This window comes from Oncorhynchus kisutch, linkage group LG30 (genome assembly GCF_002021735.2).
Source record: "Oncorhynchus kisutch isolate 150728-3 linkage group LG30, Okis_V2, whole genome shotgun sequence".
Taxonomy (NCBI): domain Eukaryota; kingdom Metazoa; phylum Chordata; class Actinopteri; order Salmoniformes; family Salmonidae; genus Oncorhynchus; species Oncorhynchus kisutch.
This window is the reverse complement of record NC_034203.2, coordinates 48,358,483-48,377,855: the sequence shown is the minus strand read 5'-3', so window position 1 is coordinate 48,377,855 and position 19,373 is coordinate 48,358,483. Positions and strand designations below refer to the sequence as shown.

Sequence of the window (19,373 nt, the reverse complement as noted above, 5' to 3'; positions counted from 1 at the left end):
TCTGTCTCTCTCTCTCTGGTAGTAATGTTAATGTTCTGATTGGGTGTTCTACAGGTAGTAATGTTAATGTTCTGATTGGTTGTTCTACGGGTAGTAATGTTAATGTTCTGATTGGTTGTTCTACGGGTAGTAATGTTAATGTTCTGATTGGTTGTTCTACAGGTAGTAATCTTAATGTTCTGATTGGTTGTTCTACGGGTAGTAATGTTAATGTTCTGATTGTTTGTTCTACAGGTAGTAATGTTAATGTTCTGATTGGTTGTTCTACAGGTAGTAATGTTAATGTTCTGATTGGTTGTTCTACATGTAATAATGTTCTGATTGGTTGTTCTACAGGTAGTAATGTTAATGTTCTGATTGGTTGTTCTACAGGTAGTAATGTTCTGATTGGTTGTTCTACAGGTAGTAATGTTAATGTTCTGATTGGTTGTTCTACAGGTAGTAATGTTCTGATTGGTTGTTCTACAGGTAGTAATGTTCTGATTGGTTGTTCTACAGGTAGTAATGTTAATGTTCTGATTGGTTGTTCTACAGGTAGTAATGTTCTGATTGGTTGTTCTACAGGTAGCCATGTTCTGATTGGTTGGTCTACAGGTAGTCATGTTAAGGTTCTGATTGGTTGTTCTACAGGTAGTAATGTTTATGATCTGATTGGTTGTTCTACAGGTAGTAATGTTCTGATTGGTTGTTCTACAGGTAGTAATGTTCTGATTGGTTGGTCTACAGGTAGTAATGTTAATGTTCTGATTGGTTGTTCTACAGGTAGTAATGTTCTGATTGGTTGTTCTACAGGTAGTAATGTTAATGATCTGATTGGTTGTTCTACAGGTAGTAATGTTAAGGATCTGATTGGTTGTTATACTGGCTGTCTCTAAGCTAAAATGTAAATAGATATCGGATTTTCTCCTTTTCTGTTTTGGTTTCAAAATGTTTGCATTTGTTTTAAATTTTTGGAAAGAAATTGGCCCCTAAGTCTGTTTAGTTCTGTCAGTTTAGGAGAAAATGCAGCACTGTCTTCACTGCTCTCTGAGGGCAGGCTGTCCTCTCTGGGTAGCCAGATCTGTCTCTGATGACCGGTTTCTATGGCCAGGCTGTCCTCTCTGGGTAGCCAGATCTGTCTGTGATGACCGGTTTCTATGGCCAGGCTGTCCTCTCTGGGTAGCCAGATCTGTCTCTGATGACCGGTTTCTATGGCCAGGCTGTCCTCTCTGGGTAGCCAGATCTGTCTGTGATGACCGGTTTCTATGGCCAGGCTGTCCTCTCTGGGTAGCCAGATCTGTCTGTGATGACCGGTTTCTATGGCCAGGCTGTCCTCTCTGGGTAGCCAGATCTGTCTCTGATGACCGGTTTCTATGGCCAGGCTGTCCTCCCTGGGTAGCCAGATCTGTCTGATGACCGGTTTCTATGGCCAGGCTGTCCTCTCTGGGTAGCCAGATCTGTCTCTGATGACCGGTTTCTATGGCCAGGCTGTCCTCTCTGGGTAGCCAGATCTGTCTCTGATGACCGGTTTCTATGGCCAGGCTGTCCTCTCTGGGTAGCCAGATCTGTCTCTGATGACCGGTTTCTATGGCCAGGCTGTCCTCTCTGGGTAGCCAGATCTGTCTGTGATGACCGGTTTCTATGGCCAGGCTGTCCTATCTGGGTAGCCAGATCTGTCTGATGACCGGTTTCTATGGCCAGGCTGTCCTCTCTGGGTAGCCAGATCTGTCTCTGATGACCGGTTTCTATGGCCAGGCTGTCCTCTCTGGGTAGCCAGATCTGTCTCTGATGACCGGTTTCTATGGCCAGGCTGTCCTCTCTGGGTAGCCAGATCTGTCTCTGATGACCGGTTTCTATGGCCAGGCTGTCCTCTCTGGGTAGCCAGATCTGTCTCTGATGACCAGTTTCTATGGCCAGGCTGTCCTCTCTGGGTAGCCAGATCTGTCTGTGATGACCGGTTTCTATGGCCAGGCTGTCCTCTCTGGGTAGCCAGATCTGTCTCTGATGACCGGTTTCTATGGCCAGACTGTCCTCTCTGAGTCTATACCTAGTCATGGTTTTCCTCAGGTTTCTATCAGTCACAGTGGTCACCATATACTTCTGTTTAGAGACAAATAGCATTGAAGTTTACTGTGATTTTTAGGTGATATATTTGTATTTTTGCTTTGTGATGATTGGGTTGGGCCAGATTTTCTGAGTGCTGTTCTGAGGCTTTATGGGGTTGGTTTGGTTTGGGTTAGTGAGCTGAGCCTCAGAACCATCTGGTTGAACGGACTCTTCACTATGGTCAACTTTTGGCATCTCTTTCGCTCTCTTTCTCTCTCGCTCACCGGGTTTCCTTCAGGTCCTCTGTGTCCTTTGCCTCCTTTGTTCCCTGGGAGTCCTGGGGAGTTGTTCTGCAGGGAGAAACCCACAAGAGACTTAGTAACACACAGGTAGAGAGACAAGGTAACACACAGGTAGAGAGACAAGCTAACACACACAGGTAGAGAGACAAGGTAACACACAGGTAGAGAGACAAGGTAACACACAGGTAGAGAGACAAGGTAACACACAGGTAGAGAGACAAGGTAACACACAGGTAGAGAGACAAGGTAACACACACAGGTAGAGAGACAAGGTAACACACAGGTAGAGAGACAAGGTAACACACACAGGAAGAGAGACAAGGTAACACACAGGTAGAGAGACAAGGTAACACACACAGGTAGAGAGACAAGGTAACACACACAGGTAGAGAGACAAGGTAACACACAGGTAGAGAGACAAGGTAACACACAGGTAGAGAGACAAGGTTACACACACAGGAAGAGAGAAAAGGTAACACACAGGTAGAGAGACAAGGTAACACACACAGGTAGAGAGACAAGGTAACACACACAGGTAGAGAGACAAGGTAACACACACAGGTAGAGAGACAAGGTAACACACAGGTAGAGAGACAAGGTAACACACACAGGTAGAGAGACAAGGTAACACACACAGGTAGAGAGACAAGGTAACACACACAGGTAGAGAGACAAGGTAACACACACAGGTAGAGAGACAAGGTAACACACAGGTAGAGAGACAAGGTAACACACATAGGTAGAGAGACAAGGTAACACACACAGGTAGAGAGACAAGGTAACACACACAGGTAGAGAGACAAGGTAACACACACAGGTAGAGAGACAAGGTAACACACAGGTAGAGAGACAAGGTAACACACAGGTAGAGAGACAAGGTAACACACACAGGTAGAGAGACAAGGTAACACACAGGTAGAGAGACAAGGTAACACACAGGTAGAGAGACAAGGTAACACACACAGGTAGAGAGACAAGGTAACACACACAGGTAGAGAGACAAGGTAACACACACAGGTAGAGAGACAAGGTAACACACAGGTAGAGAGACAAGGTAACACACAGGTAGAGAGACAAGGTAACACACACAGGTAGAGAGACAAGGTAACACACAGTTAAGAGAGACTTGAGTGAAAGTTTTGTCAGAAAGTAAATGAGAGGGAAACCTTTAGACACGAAGCTGAAAGGTTCTCTCCAATAGATGGTACAAAGATATTTGAGAACAAAGGACAAAGACTATTTAAAACCGGTCGTGGAAAAAAAGCATGGCAGGATTCAGTAACCCTTTGTCTGAACAGTATGTTGTAGGAACTCCCCCCGTCAACATCCTATGGAATGCATGTAATGGTGACCAGATGTGTTTTCAACCCAACGGGGGATCCCTTACCCTGGCTGAAGAAAACAGATAGTACCACAACAAGGTGTATATTATCCTATACTATACCACAACAAGGTGTATATTATCCCATACTATACCACAACAAGGTGTATATTATACCATACTATACCACAACAAGGTGTATATTATACCATACTATACCACAACAAGGTGTATATTATCCTATACTATACCACAACAAGGTGTATATTATACCATACTATACCACAACAAGGTGTATATTATACCATACTATACCACAACAAGGTGTATATTATACCATACTATACCACAACAAGGTGTATATTATACCATACTATACCACAACAAGGTGTATATTATCCTATACTATACCACAACAAGGTGTATATTATACCATACTATACCACAACAAGGTGTATATTATACCATACTATACCACAACAAGGTGTATATTATACCATACTATACCACAACAAGTTGTACCATAATGTACCAGAACAAGTTGTACCATAATGTACCAGAACAATCTGTACCATAATGTACCATAACAAGTTGTACCATAATGTACCATAACAGGTTGTACCATAATATACCACAACAAGGTGTACCATAATGTACCAGAACAAGGTGTACCATAATGTACCAGAACAAGTTGTACCATAATGTACCAGAACAATGTGTACCATAATGTACCAGAACAAGTTGTACCTCCTCCCTTAATTCTAACCCCATCATTAATTTCAACCTTAACCCTAGAAATAGCATTTGACCTTGTGGGGACAAACAAAATGTCCCCAGTTGGTTAAATGTTTGTTTGTTTGCTATTCTTGTGGAGACATCTGGTCCAAGAATAGTTTGACACCTCCTCCCTAACACACTGCTCTAATCACCACACATTCCAACCTTCCACAGGCTCAGACACATAAAACATTTATGCTTAACAAACACATGTGTCTGAGTGTGTGTATGTATGTATGTATGTATGTATGTATGTATGTATGTATGTATGTATGTATGTATGTATGTATGTATGTATGTATGTATGTATGTATGTATGTGTGTGTGTGTAGGTGTGTGTGTGTGTGTGTGTGTGTGTGTGTGTGTGTGTAAAATAAAATGTGACATGATTTGATTTGATATTTACGCCACACACACACGCGCGCACACACGCACACACACACGCACACGCGCACACACACACGCACTCACGGACTCACACACAGACACACACACACACACACACACACACACACACACACACACACACACACACACACACACACACACACACACACACACACACACACACACACACACACACACACACACACACACACTTTCTCACTCTTCACATACACTGCAGCAACTCTGTTTATTATCGACCCTGACTGCCCCTACATACATGTACATAATACCTTGACTAACATGATACCCTTGTATATAGCCTCATTACTAACCTTTACCCCCTGTATATAGCCTCATTACTAACCTTTACCCCCTGTATATAGCCTCATTACTAACCTGATACCCTTGTATATAGCCTCATTACTACCCTGATACCCCTGTATATAGCCTCATTACTACCCTGATACCCCTGTATATAGCCTCATTACTAACCTGTACCCCCTGTATATAGCCTCATTACTAACCTGGCACCCCTGTATATAGCCTCATTACTACCCTGATACCCCTGTATATAGCCTCATTACTAACCTGTACCCCCTGTGTATAGCCTCATTACTAACCTGGTACCCCTGTATATAGCCTCATTACTAACCTGGTACCCCCTGTATATGGCCTCATTACTAACCTGTACCCCTGTATATAGCCTCATTACTAACCTTATACCCTTGTATATAGCCTCATTACTAACCTGGTACTCCCTGTATATAGCCTCATTACGAACCTGATACCCCTAGATATAGCCTCATTACTAACCTGGTACCCCTGTATATAGCCTCATTACTAACCTGGTACTCCCTGTATATAGCCTCATTACTAACCTGGTACCCCTGTATATAGCCTCATTACTACCTGGTACCCCTGTATATAGCCTCATTACTACCTGATACCCCTGTATATAGCCTCATTACTAACCTGTACCCCCTGTATATAGCCTCATTACTAACCTGGTACCCCTGTATATACTAACCTGGTACCCCTGTATATAGCCTCATTACTAACCTGGTACCCCTGTATATACTAACCTGGTACCCCTGTATATACTAACCTGGTACCCCTGTATATAGCCTCATTACTAACCTGGTACCCCCTGTATATAGCCTCATTACTAACCTGTACCCCTGTATATAGCCTCATTACTAACCTTATACCCTTGTATATAGCCTCATTACTAACCTGGTACTCCCTGTATATAGCCTCATTACGAACCTGGTACCCCTGTATATAGCCTCATTACTAACCTGGTACTCCCTGTATATAGCCTCATTACTAACCTGGTACCCCTGTATATAGCCTCATTACTAACCTTATACCCTTGTATATAGCCTCATTACTAACCTGGTACTCCCTGTATATAGCCTCATTACGAACCTGATACCCCTGTATATAGCCTCATTACTAACCTGGTACCCCTGTATATAGCCTCATTACTAACCTGGTACTCCCTGTATATAGCCTCATTACTAACCTGGTACCCCTGTATATAGCCTCATTACTAACCTGTACCCCTGTATATAGCCTCATTACTAACCTGATACCCCTGTATATAGCCTCATTACTAACCTGGTACTCCCTGTATATAGCCTCATTACTAACCTGGTACCCCCTGTATATAGCCTCATTACTAACTTGGTACCCCCTGTATATTGCCCCATTACTAACCTGGTACCCCTGTATATTGCCCCATTACTAACCTGGTACCCCTGTATATAGCCTCATTACTAACCTTTACCCCCTGTATATAGCCTCATTACTAACCTGGTACCCCTGTATATAGCCTCATTACTAACCTGGTACCCCTGTATATAGCCTCATTACTAACCTGATACCCCTGTATATAGCCTCATTACTAACCTGATACCCCTGTATATAGCCTCATTACTAACCTGATACCCCTGTATATAGCCTCATTACTAACCTGATACCCCCTGTATATAGCCTCATTACTAACCTGATACCCTGTATATAGCCTCATTACTAACCTGATACCCCTGTATATAGCCTCATTACTAACCTGATACCCCTGTATATAGCCTCATTACTAACCTGATACCCTGTATATAGCCTCATTACTAACCTGATACCCCTGTATATAGCCTCATTACTAACCTGATACCCCCTGTATATAGCATCATTACTAACCTGATACCCCTGTATATAGTCTCATTACTAACCTGGTACCCCTGTATATAGCCTCATTACTAACTTGATACCCCTGTATATAGCCTCATTACTAACCTGATACCCCCTGTATATAGCCTCATTACTAACCTGGTACCCCTGTATATAGCCTCATTACTAACCTGATACCCCTGTATATAGCCTCATTACTAACCTGATACCCCTGTATATAGCCTCATTACTGACTTGATACCCCTGTATATAGCCTCATTACTAACCTGATACCCCCTGTATATAGCCTCATTACTAACCTGGTACCCCTGTATATAGCCTCATTACTAACCTGATACCCCCTGTATATAGCCTCATTACTAACCTGATACCCCTGTATATAGCCTCATTACTAACCTGATACCCCTGTATATAGCCTCATTACTAACCTGATACCCCCTGTATATAGCCTCATTACTAACCTGGTACCCCTGTATATAGCCTCATTACTAACCTGATACCCCTGTATATAGCCTCATTACTAACCTGATACCCCTGTATATAGCCTCATTACTAACCTGATACCCTGTATATAGCCTCATTACTAACCTGATACCCCTGTATATAGCCTCATTACTAACCTGATACCCCCTGTAAATAGCATCATTACTAACCTGATACCCCTGTATATAGCCTCATTACTAACCTGATACCCCTGTATATAGCCTCATTACTAACCTGATACCCCCTGTATATAGCCTCATTACTAACCTGGTACCCCTGTATATAGCCTCATTACTAACTTGATACCCCTGTATATAGCCTCATGACTAACCTGATACCCCCTGTATATAGTCTCATTACTAACCTGGTACCCCTGTATATAGCCTCATTACTAACTTGATACCCCTGTATATAGCCTCATTACTAACCTGATACCCCCTGTATATAGCCTCATTACTAACCTGGTACCCCTGTATATAGCCTCATTACTAACCTGATACCCCTGTATATAGCCTCATTACTAACCTGGTACCCCCTGTATATAGCCTCATTACTAACCTGGTACCCCTGTATATAGCCTCATTACTAACCTGATACCCCTGTATATAGCCTCATTACTAACCTGGTAACCCTGTATATAGCCTCATTACTAACCTGGTACCCCTGTATATAGCCTCATTACTAACCTGATACCCCTGTATATAGCCTCATTACTAACCTGATACCCCTGTATATAGCCTCATTACTAACCTGGTACCCCTGTATATAGCCTCATTACTAACCTGGTACCCCTGTATATAGCCTCATTACTAACCTGATACCCCTGTATATAGCCTCATTACTAACCTGGTAACCCTGTATATAGCCTCATTACTAACCTGGTACCCCTGTATATAGCCTCATTACTAACCTGATACCCCTGTATATAGCCTCATTACTAACCTGATACCCCTGTATATAGCCTCATTACTAACCTGGTACCCCTGTATATAGCCTCATTACTAACCTGTACCCCCGGTATATAGCCTCATTACTAACCTGTACCCCCTGTATATAGCCTCATTACTACCTGGTACCCCTGTATGTTGTGTTACTGCTTGCTTTTAAACTGCAGTAACCCTACGGGACATGACCTGCCAAACCGCACTTCTTAACACCCGCCCCCTTAACCCAAAAGCCAGCTGCACCAATGTGTCAGAGGAAACACCGTTCAACTGACGACCGAGGTCAGCCTGCAGGCCCCCGGCCCGCCACAAGGAGTCCCTAGAGCGCGATGAGCCAAGCAAAGCCCCCCCGGCCAAACCCAGATGACGATGGGCCAATTGTGAGCCACCCTATGGGACTCCCGGTCACGTCCTGTTGTGACACAGCCAGGGATCGAACCTGGGTCTGTAGTGACGCCTCAAGCACTGCGCCACTCAGGAGGCCCTTTTCTACATAAGAACAAATCAAGCCGGTTGGTCACAAATGTGCCCATGCGGCTCGCTTTGATCTCAAAAACGCAATTCGCAAATGCAAAAAAAAAGCAGGTACCACATTACTACAAGACAACACAGCTCAAACAAGCATGATGGTCTTGTAAGTAGAGCAAAGGTTGCTTTCACATAACTTAACAAACAGCTATAAAAAGGTAATGGAATGGGATTAGTGTGTTGTGTGAAGAGTCCAATACTTGAATTGTGGGAGTACCTCCACTATGAGTAGGAGTTTGAGAAGGTTGGCCAACACGTTGTTTGAAGAACAATAGACCAACATAGCTACTGTAGTAGGTCAGAGCATTGGGCTTTAGAACAATGTCTACTTCTCATAGTTGTTTGTTTCTAATGCATTTAGGTGTCTATAAATGAAGAAATGTAGCCTGTTTCTATAGCTTCGGTGAGGGGAGAGCCAAGCTGGAGGCACGGTGGCCCTTGTCCGTCATCTAGTGTATATATAATGGTGAGGGGAGAGCCAAGCTGGAGGCACGGTGGCCCTTGTCCGTCATCTAGTGTATATATAATGGTGAGGGGAGAGCCAAGTTGGAGGCACGGTGGCTTCCAAACAGTGCCTCTTGTCCGTCATCTAGTGTATATATAATGGTGAGGGGAGAGCCAAGCTGGAGGCACGGTGGCTTCCAAACAGTGCCTCTTGTCCGTCATCTAGTGTATATATAATGGTGAGGGGAGAGCCAAGCTGGAGGCACGGTGGCTTCCAAACAGTGCCTCTTGTCCGTCATCTAGTGTATATATAATGGTGAGGGGAGAGCCAAGCTGGAGGCACGGTGGCTTCCAAACAGTGCCTCTTGTCCGTCATCTAGTGTATATATAATGGTGAGGGGAGAGCCAAGCTGGAGGCACGGTGGCCCTTGTCCGTCATCTAGTGTATATATAATGGTGAGGGGAGAGCCAAGCTGGAGGCACGGTGGCTTCCAAACAGTGCCTCTTGTCCGTCATCTAGTGTATATATAATGGTGAGGGGAGAGCCAAGCTGGAGGCACGGTGGCTTCCAAACAGTGCCTCTTGTCCGTCATCTAGTGTATATATAATGGTGAGGGGAGAGCCAAGCTGGAGGCACGGTGGCTTCCAAACAGTGCCTCTTGTCCGTCATCTAGTGTATATATAATGGTGAGGGGAGAGCCAAGTTGGAGGCACGGTGGCTTCCAAACAGTGCCTCTTGTCCGTCATCTAGTGTATATATAATGGTGAGGGGAGAGCCAAGCTGGAGGCACGGTGGCTTCCAAACAGTGCCTCTTGTCCGTCATCTAGTGTATATATAATGGTGAGGGGAGAGCCAAGTTGGAGGCACGGTGGCTTCCAAACAGTGCCTCTTGTCCGTCATCTAGTGTATATATAATGGTGAGGGGAGAGCCAAGCTGGAGGCACGGTGGCTTCCAAACAGTGCCTCTTGTCCGTCATCTAGTGTATATATAATGGTGAGGGGAGAGCCAAGCTGGAGGCACGGTGGCCCTTGTCCGTCATCTAGTGTATATATAATGGTGAGGGGAGAGCCAAGCTGGAGGCACGGTGGCTTCCAAACAGTGCCTCTTGTCCGTCATCTAGTGTATATATAATGGTGAGGGGAGAGCCAAGCTGGAGGCACGGTGGCTTCCAAACAGTGCCTCTTGTCCGTCATCTAGTGTATATATAATGGTGAGGGGAGAGCCAAGCTGGAGGCACGGTGGCTTCCAAACAGTGCCTCTTGTCCGTCATCTAGTGTATATATAATGGTGAGGGGAGAGCCAAGCTGGAGGCACGGTGGCTTCCAAACAGTGCCTCTTGTCCGTCATCTAGTGTATATATAATGGTGAGGGGAGAGCCAAGCTGGAGGCACGGTGGCTTCCAAACAGTGCCTCTTGTCCGTCATCTAGTGTATATATAATGGTGAGGGGAGAGCCAAGCTGGAGGCACGGTGGCTTCCAAACAGTGCCTCTTGTCCGTCATCTAGTGTATATATAATGGTGAGGGGAGAGCCAAGCTGGAGGCACGGTGGCCCTTGTCCGTCATCTAGTGTATATATAATGGTGAGGGGAGAGCCAAGCTGGAGGCACGGTGGCTTCCAAACAGTGCCTCTTGTCCGTCATCTAGTGTATATATAATGGTGAGGGGAGAGCCAAGCTGGAGGCACGGTGGCTTCCAAACAGTGCCTCTTGTCCGTCATCTAGTGTATATATAATGGTGAGGGGAGAGCCAAGTTGGAGGCACGGTGGCTTCCAAACAGTGCCTCTTGTCCGTCATCTAGTGTATATATAATGGTGAGGGGAGAGCCAAGCTGGAGGCACGGTGGCTTCCAAACAGTGCCTCTTGTCCGTCATCTAGTGTATATATAATGGTGAGGGGAGAGCCAAGCTGGAGGCACGGTGGCTTCCAAACAGTGCCTCTTGTCCGTCATCTAGTGTATATATAATGGTGAGGGGAGAGCCAAGCTGGAGGCACGGTGGCCCTTGTCCGTCATCTAGTGTATATATAATGGTGAGGGGAGAGCCAAGCTGGAGGCACGGTGGCTTCCAAACAGTGCCTCTTGTCCGTCATCTAGTGTATATATAATGGTGAGGGGAGAGCCAAGCTGGAGGCACGGTGGCTTCCAAACAGTGCCTCTTGTCCGTCATCTAGTGTATATATAATGGTGAGGGGAGAGCCAAGCTGGAGGCACGGTGGCTTCCAAACAGTGCCTCTTGTCCGTCATCTAGTGTATATATAATGGTGAGGGGAGAGCCAAGTTGGAGGCACGGTGGCTTCCAAACAGTGCCTCTTGTCCGTCATCTAGTGTATATATAATGGTGAGGGGAGAGCCAAGCTGGAGGCACGGTGGCTTCCAAACAGTGCCTCTTGTCCGTCATCTAGTGTATATATAATGGTGAGGGGAGAGCCAAGTTGGAGGCACGGTGGCTTCCAAACAGTGCCTCTTGTCTGTCATCTAGTGTATATATAATGGTGAGGGGAGAGCCAAGTTGGAGGCACGGTGGCTTCCAAACAGTGCCTCTTGTCCGTCATCTAGTGTATATATAATGGTGAGGGGAGAGCCAAGTTGGAGGCACGGTGGCTTCCAAACAGTGCCTCTTGTCCGTCATCTAGTGTATATATAATGGTGAGGGGAGAGCCAAGCTGGAGGCACGGTGGCTTCCAAACAGTGCCTCTTGTCCGTCATCTAGTGTATATATAATGGTGAGGGGAGAGCCAAGCTGGAGGCACGGTGGCTTCCAAACAGTGCCTCTTGTCCGTCATCTAGTGTATATATAATGGTGAGGGGAGAGCCAAGCTGGAGGCACGGTGGCTTCCAAACAGTGCCTCTTGTCCGTCATCTAGTGTATATATAATGGTGAGGGGAGAGCCAAGCTGGAGGCACGGTGGCCCTTGTCCGTCATCTAGTGTATATATAATGGTGAGGGGAGAGCCAAGCTGGAGGCACGGTGGCTTCCAAACAGTGCCTCTTGTCCGTCATCTAGTGTATATATAATGGTGAGGGGAGAGTCAAGCTGGAGGCACGGTGGCTTCCAAACAGTGCCTCTTGTCCGTCATCTAGTGTATATATAATGGTGAGGGGAGAGCCAAGCTGGAGGCACGGTGGCTTCCAAACAGTGCCTCTTGTCCGTCATCTAGTGTATATATAATGGTGAGGGGAGAGCCAAGCTGGAGGCACGGTGGCTTCCAAACAGTGCCTCTTGTCCGTCATCTAGTGTATATATAATGGTGAGGGGAGAGCCAAGCTGGAGGCACGGTGGCTTCCAAACAGTGCCTCTTGTCCGTCATCTAGTGTATATATAATGGTGAGGGGAGAGCCAAGCTGGAGGCACGGTGGCTTCCAAACAGTGCCTCTTGTCCGTCATCTAGTGTATATATAATGGTGAGGGGAGAGCCAAGCTGGAGGCACGGTGGCCCTTGTCCGTCATCTAGTGTATATATAATGGTGAGGGGAGAGCCAAGCTGGAGGCACGGTGGCTTCCAAACAGTGCCTCTTGTCCGTCATCTAGTGTATATATAATGGTGAGGGGAGAGCCAAGCTGGAGGCACGGTGGCTTCCAAACAGTGCCTCTTGTCCGTCATCTAGTGTATATATAATGGTGAGGGGAGAGCCAAGCTGGAGGCACGGTGGCTTCCAAACAGTGCCTCTTGTCCGTCATCTAGTGTATATATAATGGTGAGGGGAGAGCCAAGTTGGAGGCACGGTGGCTTCCAAACAGTGCCTCTTGTCCGTCATCTAGTGTATATATAATGGTGAGGGGAGAGCCAAGCTGGAGGCACGGTGGCTTCCAAACAGTGCCTCTTGTCCGTCATCTAGTGTATATATAATGGTGAGGGGAGAGCCAAGTTGGAGGCACGGTGGCTTCCAAACAGTGCCTCTTGTCCGTCATCTAGTGTATATATAATGGTGAGGGGAGAGCCAAGTTGGAGGCACGGTGGCTTCCAAACAGTGCCTCTTGTCCGTCATCTAGTGTATATATAATGGTGAGGGGAGAGCCAAGTTGGAGGCACGGTGGCTTCCAAACAGTGCCTCTTGTCCGTCATCTAGTGTATATATAATGGTGAGGGGAGAGCCAAGCTGGAGGCACGGTGGCTTCCAAACAGTGCCTCTTGTCCGTCATCTAGTGTATATATAATGGTGAGGGGAGAGCCAAGCTGGAGGCACGGTGGCTTCCAAACAGTGCCTCTTGTCCATCATCTAGTGTATATATAATGGTGAGGGGAGAGCCAAGCTGGAGGCACGGTGGCTTCCAAACAGTGCCTCTTGTCCGTCATCTAGTATATATATAATGGTGAGGGGAGAGCCAAGCTGGAGGCACGGTGGCCCTTGTCCGTCATCTAGTGTATATATAATGGTGAGGGGAGAGCCAAGTTGGAGGCACGGTGGCTTCCAAACAGTGCCTCTTGTCCGTCATCTAGTGTATATATAATGGTGAGGGGAGAGCCAAGCTGGAGGCACGGTGGCTTCCAAACAGTGCCTCTTGTCCGTCATCTAGTGTATATATAATGGTGAGGGGAGAGCCAAGCTGGAGGCACGGTGGCTTCCAAACAGTGCCTCTTGTCCGTCATCTAGTGTATATATAATGGTGAGGGGAGAGCCAAGTTGGAGGCACGGTGGCTTCCAAACAGTGCCTCTTGTCCGTCATCTAGTGTATATATAATGGTGAGGGGAGAGCCAAGCTGGAGGCACGGTGGCTTCCAAACAGTGCCTCTTGTCCGTCATCTAGTGTATATATAATGGTGAGGGGAGAGCCAAGTTGGAGGCACGGTGGCTTCCAAACAGTGCCTCTTGTCCGTCATCTAGTGTATATATAATGGTGAGGGGAGAGCCAAGTTGGAGGCACGGTGGCTTCCAAACAGTGCCTCTTGTCCGTCATCTAGTGTATATATAATGGTGAGGGGAGAGCCAAGTTGGAGGCACGGTGGCTTCCAAACAGTGCCTCTTGTCCGTCATCTAGTGTATATATAATGGTGAGGGGAGAGCCAAGCTGGAGGCACGGTGGCTTCCAAACAGTGCCTCTTGTCCGTCATCTAGTGTATATATAATGGTGAGGGGAGAGCCAAGCTGGAGGCACGGTGGCTTCCAAACAGTGCCTCTTGTCCGTCATCTAGTATATATATAATGGTGAGGGGAGAGCCAAGCTGGAGGCACGGTGGCTTCCAAACAGTGCCTCTTGTCCGTCACCTAGTGTATATATAATGCATTGGGCACAACCATGACGCAATCGAATCTGCACTCACTTTGAAACTAAGGTACAACGAAGCCTCATCATTACAACAATTACTATCTGAGAGATTGTTTTCCTAGTCGCATAAAATACTAATCATGGTCGCAAAGCAAAGAGAGAGAGAGAGAGAGAGAGAGAGAGAGAGAGAGAGAGAGATAGAGAGAGAGAGAGAGAGAGAGATGGTGTGACTCACGTCCAGGCCAGCGTCTCCAGGCTCTCCGTCATCTCCTTTAGGTCCTGGGGTTCCCTTTCCACCCTAAAGGTCAAAAGCCAGGGGTCAGAAACCTCTGGATAATTCAGTCAATAGCTAGCGGACCAGACCAAACAAAAGTGGCCAATCGTCATGTCTGAGATAAAGATGGTTGTTTACCACCACACACAGATTAATGGACCCTATTCCATACTTAAGGTTCTGGTCCACAGAGCAGTGCACTACGTGGGAAAAGAGTGAAACAATCCCTCCTGGTCATGGTCAGGGAAATAGTTCCTCATGGTCAGGGTCTGGAAACAGTTCCTCATGGTCAGGGTCTGGAAACAGTTCCTCAGGGTCAGGGAAACAGTTCCTCATGGTCAGGGTCTGGAAACAATCCCTCATGGTCAGGGTCTGGAAACAATCCCTCATGGTCAGGGTCTGGAAACAGTTCCTCATGGTCAGGGTCTGGAAACAGTTCCTCATGGTCAGGGACTGGAAACAGTTACTCATGGTCAGGGTCTGGAAACAGTTCCTCATGGTCAGGGACTGGAAACAGTTCCTCATGGTCAGGGTCTGGAAACAGTTCCTCAGGGTCAGGGAAACAGTTCCTCAGGGTCAGGGAAAACAGTTCCTCATGGTCAGGGTCTGGAAACAGCCCCTCGTGGTCAGGGTCTGGAAACAGTTCCTCAGGGTCAGGGAAACAGTTCCTCATGGTCAGGGACTGGAAACAGTTACTCATGGTCAGGGTCTGGAAACAGTTCCTCATGGTCAGGGACTGGAAACAGCCCCTCGTGGTCAGGGGTCTGGGAACAGTTTCTCAGGGTCAGGGACTGGAAACAATCCCTCATGGTCAGGGACTGGGAACAGTTTCTCAGGGTCAGGGACTGGAAACAATCCCTCATGGTCAGGGACTGGAAACAGCCCCTCGTGGTCCGGGACTGGAAACAGTTACTCATGGTCAGGGACTGGGAAACAGTTCCTCATGGTCAGGGACTGGGAAACAGTCCCTCATGGTCAGGGTCTGGAACAGTTCCTCATTGTTTCAGTTCCAGTAACACTAGTCACCATGACTCATTGTTTCAGTTCCAGTAACACTAGTCACCATGACTCATTGTTTCAGTAACACTAGTCACCATGACTCATTGTTCCAGTAACACTAGTCATCATGACTCATTGTTCCAGTAACACTAGTCATCATGACTCATTGTTCCAGTAACACTAGTCATCATGACTCATTGTTCCAGTAACACTAGTCATCATGACTCATTGTTCCAGTAACACTAGTCATCATGACTCATTGTTCCAGTAACACTAGTCATCATGACTCATTGTTCCAGTAACACTAGTCATCATGACTCATTGTTCCAGTAACACTAGTCATCATGACTCATTGTTTCAGTAACACTAGTCATCATGACTCATTGTTCCAGTAACACTAGTCACCATGACTCATTGTTCCAGTAACACTAGTCACCATGACTCATTGTCTCAGTTGTGATAGTGTGAGTCACGCATTGGTCCTGATTCAGAGGTGAGAGCTTAAAGGTGAAAGGTCATGAACTCACCGGCTCTCCAATATCTCCTCGTGGGCCGGGGTAACCCTGAGAGAGGAAAGAGACAAACACACGTGAGAGAGAGACCCGGCCGAACAACACACATGCACACTGTACATACATCCACGCACGCACACACATAGACAAACGCACGGACACACACACTGTATATACACTCCCACACACACACACACACACACACAAACGCTCACACACACACAGTATACACACACACACACACACACACACACACACAGACAAACATTATTATAAACCCAAATAACAATACATCACGTCACACAATTGTACCTGGAAACCATGACAACCCTCAGTTCCATTTCCAGGTGCACCATCTTCTCCCTGGAATAGAAGAGACAGAAAACTTCAGCCATCTCTCTTTCTTTCTCTCTTTCTTACTCACACACTGTACACACTCCTCTCCCTCTCCTCCAGCACCCCGCACTCCCCCTCTTGCTCTCTCTCTCACCCTCGCTCCGATCTGGCCTCTGTCTCCGGGAGCTCCTTTGATCCCTCTTGGTCCTTTGGGGCCCTGGGAAATAAGAGGCAGATAGGAAAAATATTTTAGATTTCGGAGACAGATAGGAAATGTAGTTTAGATAAGAGAAAGATGGGAAATGTAGTTTAGATAAGAGACAGATAGGAAATGTAGTTTAGATAAGAGACAGATGGGAAATGTAGTTTAGATAAGAGACAGATAGGAAATGTAGTTTAGATAAGAGACAGATGGGAAATGTAGTTTAGATAAGAGACAGATAGGAAATGTAGTTTAGATAAGAGACAGATGGGAAATGTAGTTTAGATAAGAGACAGATGGGAAATGTAGTTTAGATAAGAGACAGATGGGAAATGTAGTTTAGATAAGAGACAGATAGGAAATGTAGTTTAGATAAGAGACAGATGGGAAATGTAGTTTAGATAAGAGACAGATGGGAAATGTAGTTTAGATAAGACAATGTAGGAAATGTAGGTCAGAGGTTAATGGCTGAACTTCATCCGATGAAGACTTCCCAATGTTCATCCCATTGATCATGTGACACCCTTCATTCCAATGTGTAGACTCAACAGCGCATTGAAGCCAAATTAAGTCGGTTAAGATGGCGTCATAACATGCGAAGTTTGAGCTACTGCAAGACGTAAAGCTGTTGGCTAGCTCAGTGCTGCCCCCTCTATTTGAGTAACTCAAGTTGAAGGCCGACAGGGGTACTGCAGGCTGCCATTAGTAACTAAATTATCCTTAACTTATTCTGTGTGCGATTTTTAAATAATCGGTGCAATGGCATAAAGTAAGTTATTAAAAGCAGTTATTGGTTCCATGATTGCCTTTGAAACATTTTTTATTTACACAAAGATGCATTTTTGCATCCGCTATAATGTAGGATCCTGTTTTCTGCTAACAATGCCTGCAGTACCGCGATCGACCAAGAACTTCGGTGGCTTCAATGACAGGGAGCAGTCATTCTCCTCTGAGACTTCCTGACTACCTGACCACATTTAAAACACACACTTTGATCATATCCCAATATCAGATGGAAAATTAGATTTGACAAAGCCTTAAACTTTTCCAACACAGTGATGAATGTGTGTGAGATAAATACATGTATTACTAACTAGATGCCAGAATGAATAAACAGATGAACTAGATGCCTCACCTCTGGCCCGGGGGCGCCCTCATCTCCTCTGTATCCTGGAGACCCCGCCCTGCCGATGTCGCCCTGGAACACACAAGACTACGCTTAGAACATACTGTACACACACACACACACACACACATAACATACAGTATCTAGTCTGATAAATGAACAAGCCTACAGTCTATATCATAGCCAGATAACATACAGTATCTAGTCTGATAAATGAACAAGCCTACAGCCTATAGCAGGGAGAATAGTCAGATAACATACAGTATCTAGTCTGATAAATGAACAGGTCTATAGCCAGATAACATACAGTATCTAGTCTGATAAATGAACTAGTCTACAGTCTATAGTCAGATAACATACAGTATCTAGTCTGATAAATGAACAGGCCTATAGCCAGATAACATACAGTATCTAGTCTGATAAATGAACAAGCCTACAGTCTATATCATAGCCAGATAACATACAGTATCTAGTCTGATAAATGAACAGGTCTATAGCCAGATAACATACAGTATCTAGTCTGATAAATGAACTAGTCTACAGTCTATAGTCAGATAACATACAGTATCTAGTCTGATAAATGAACAAGCCTACAGCCTATAGCAGGGAGAATAGTCAGATAACATACAGTATCTAGCCTGATAAATGAACAAGCCTACAGCCTATAGCCAGATAACATACAGTATCTAGTCTGATAAATGAACAAGCCTACAGCCTATAGCAGGGAGAATAGTCAGATAACATACAGTGGGACATGAAATACATTTTCTTTAGACCTAAAATAAATCATGAATCTATTGTGATGGTGTTTATTCAATTGATTTATTAGACACAGACCCGATGTGTGAGTGTGGTTTATTTCATGTTTGTTCTGTTCATTAGGTTTTGATGAGGAGAGGACCTAAAGCACAAAGCAGCCATTCAGAGAGAGGAACGGCATCACAGAGGTAGGTTGGTTTCTATGGTTACACTAATATTCAACAGCGCTAACGGTTATAATTATCATAATACGCCCTGTCTTATTGGATGGTCACAGACACACATTAGAAGGGCTAAGTCAGGAGAAGTGTGTGTGTGAGAGAGAAAGACAAAAAAGAGAGAGAGAGAGAGAGAAAGAGAGACAGAGACAGAGAGACAGAGAGAGAGGGAGGAGGGAGGGGGGAGGGGAGGGAGGGAGGGAGGGAGGGAGGGAGAGAGAGAGAGAGAGAGAGAGAGAGAGAGAGAGAGAGAGAGAGAGAGAGATGAGGAGGAGAGAGAGAGAGAGAGAAGGAGAGAGAAGAGAGAGAAGTGAATTGAATTGAGAGAGAGAGAGAGGG

The 19,373-nt window shown here is 45.7% G+C and overlaps 1 protein-coding gene across 1 annotated transcript in view; it reads right to left on the bottom strand.

Annotated features, from left to right (window-relative positions):
* The window catches only part of LOC109884049 (collagen alpha-1(VI) chain-like), a 76,909-nt gene that overhangs the window by 20,200 nt on the left and 37,336 nt on the right, over nt 1-19,373 (bottom strand). Inside the window, 6 exon segments of the mRNA XM_031810018.1 lie at nt 2,310-2,375; nt 14,844-14,906; nt 16,409-16,444; nt 16,706-16,756; nt 16,884-16,946; nt 18,067-18,129. Coding sequence (XP_031665878.1) covers nt 2,310-2,375; nt 14,844-14,906; nt 16,409-16,444; nt 16,706-16,756; nt 16,884-16,946; nt 18,067-18,129 — 342 coding nt within the window.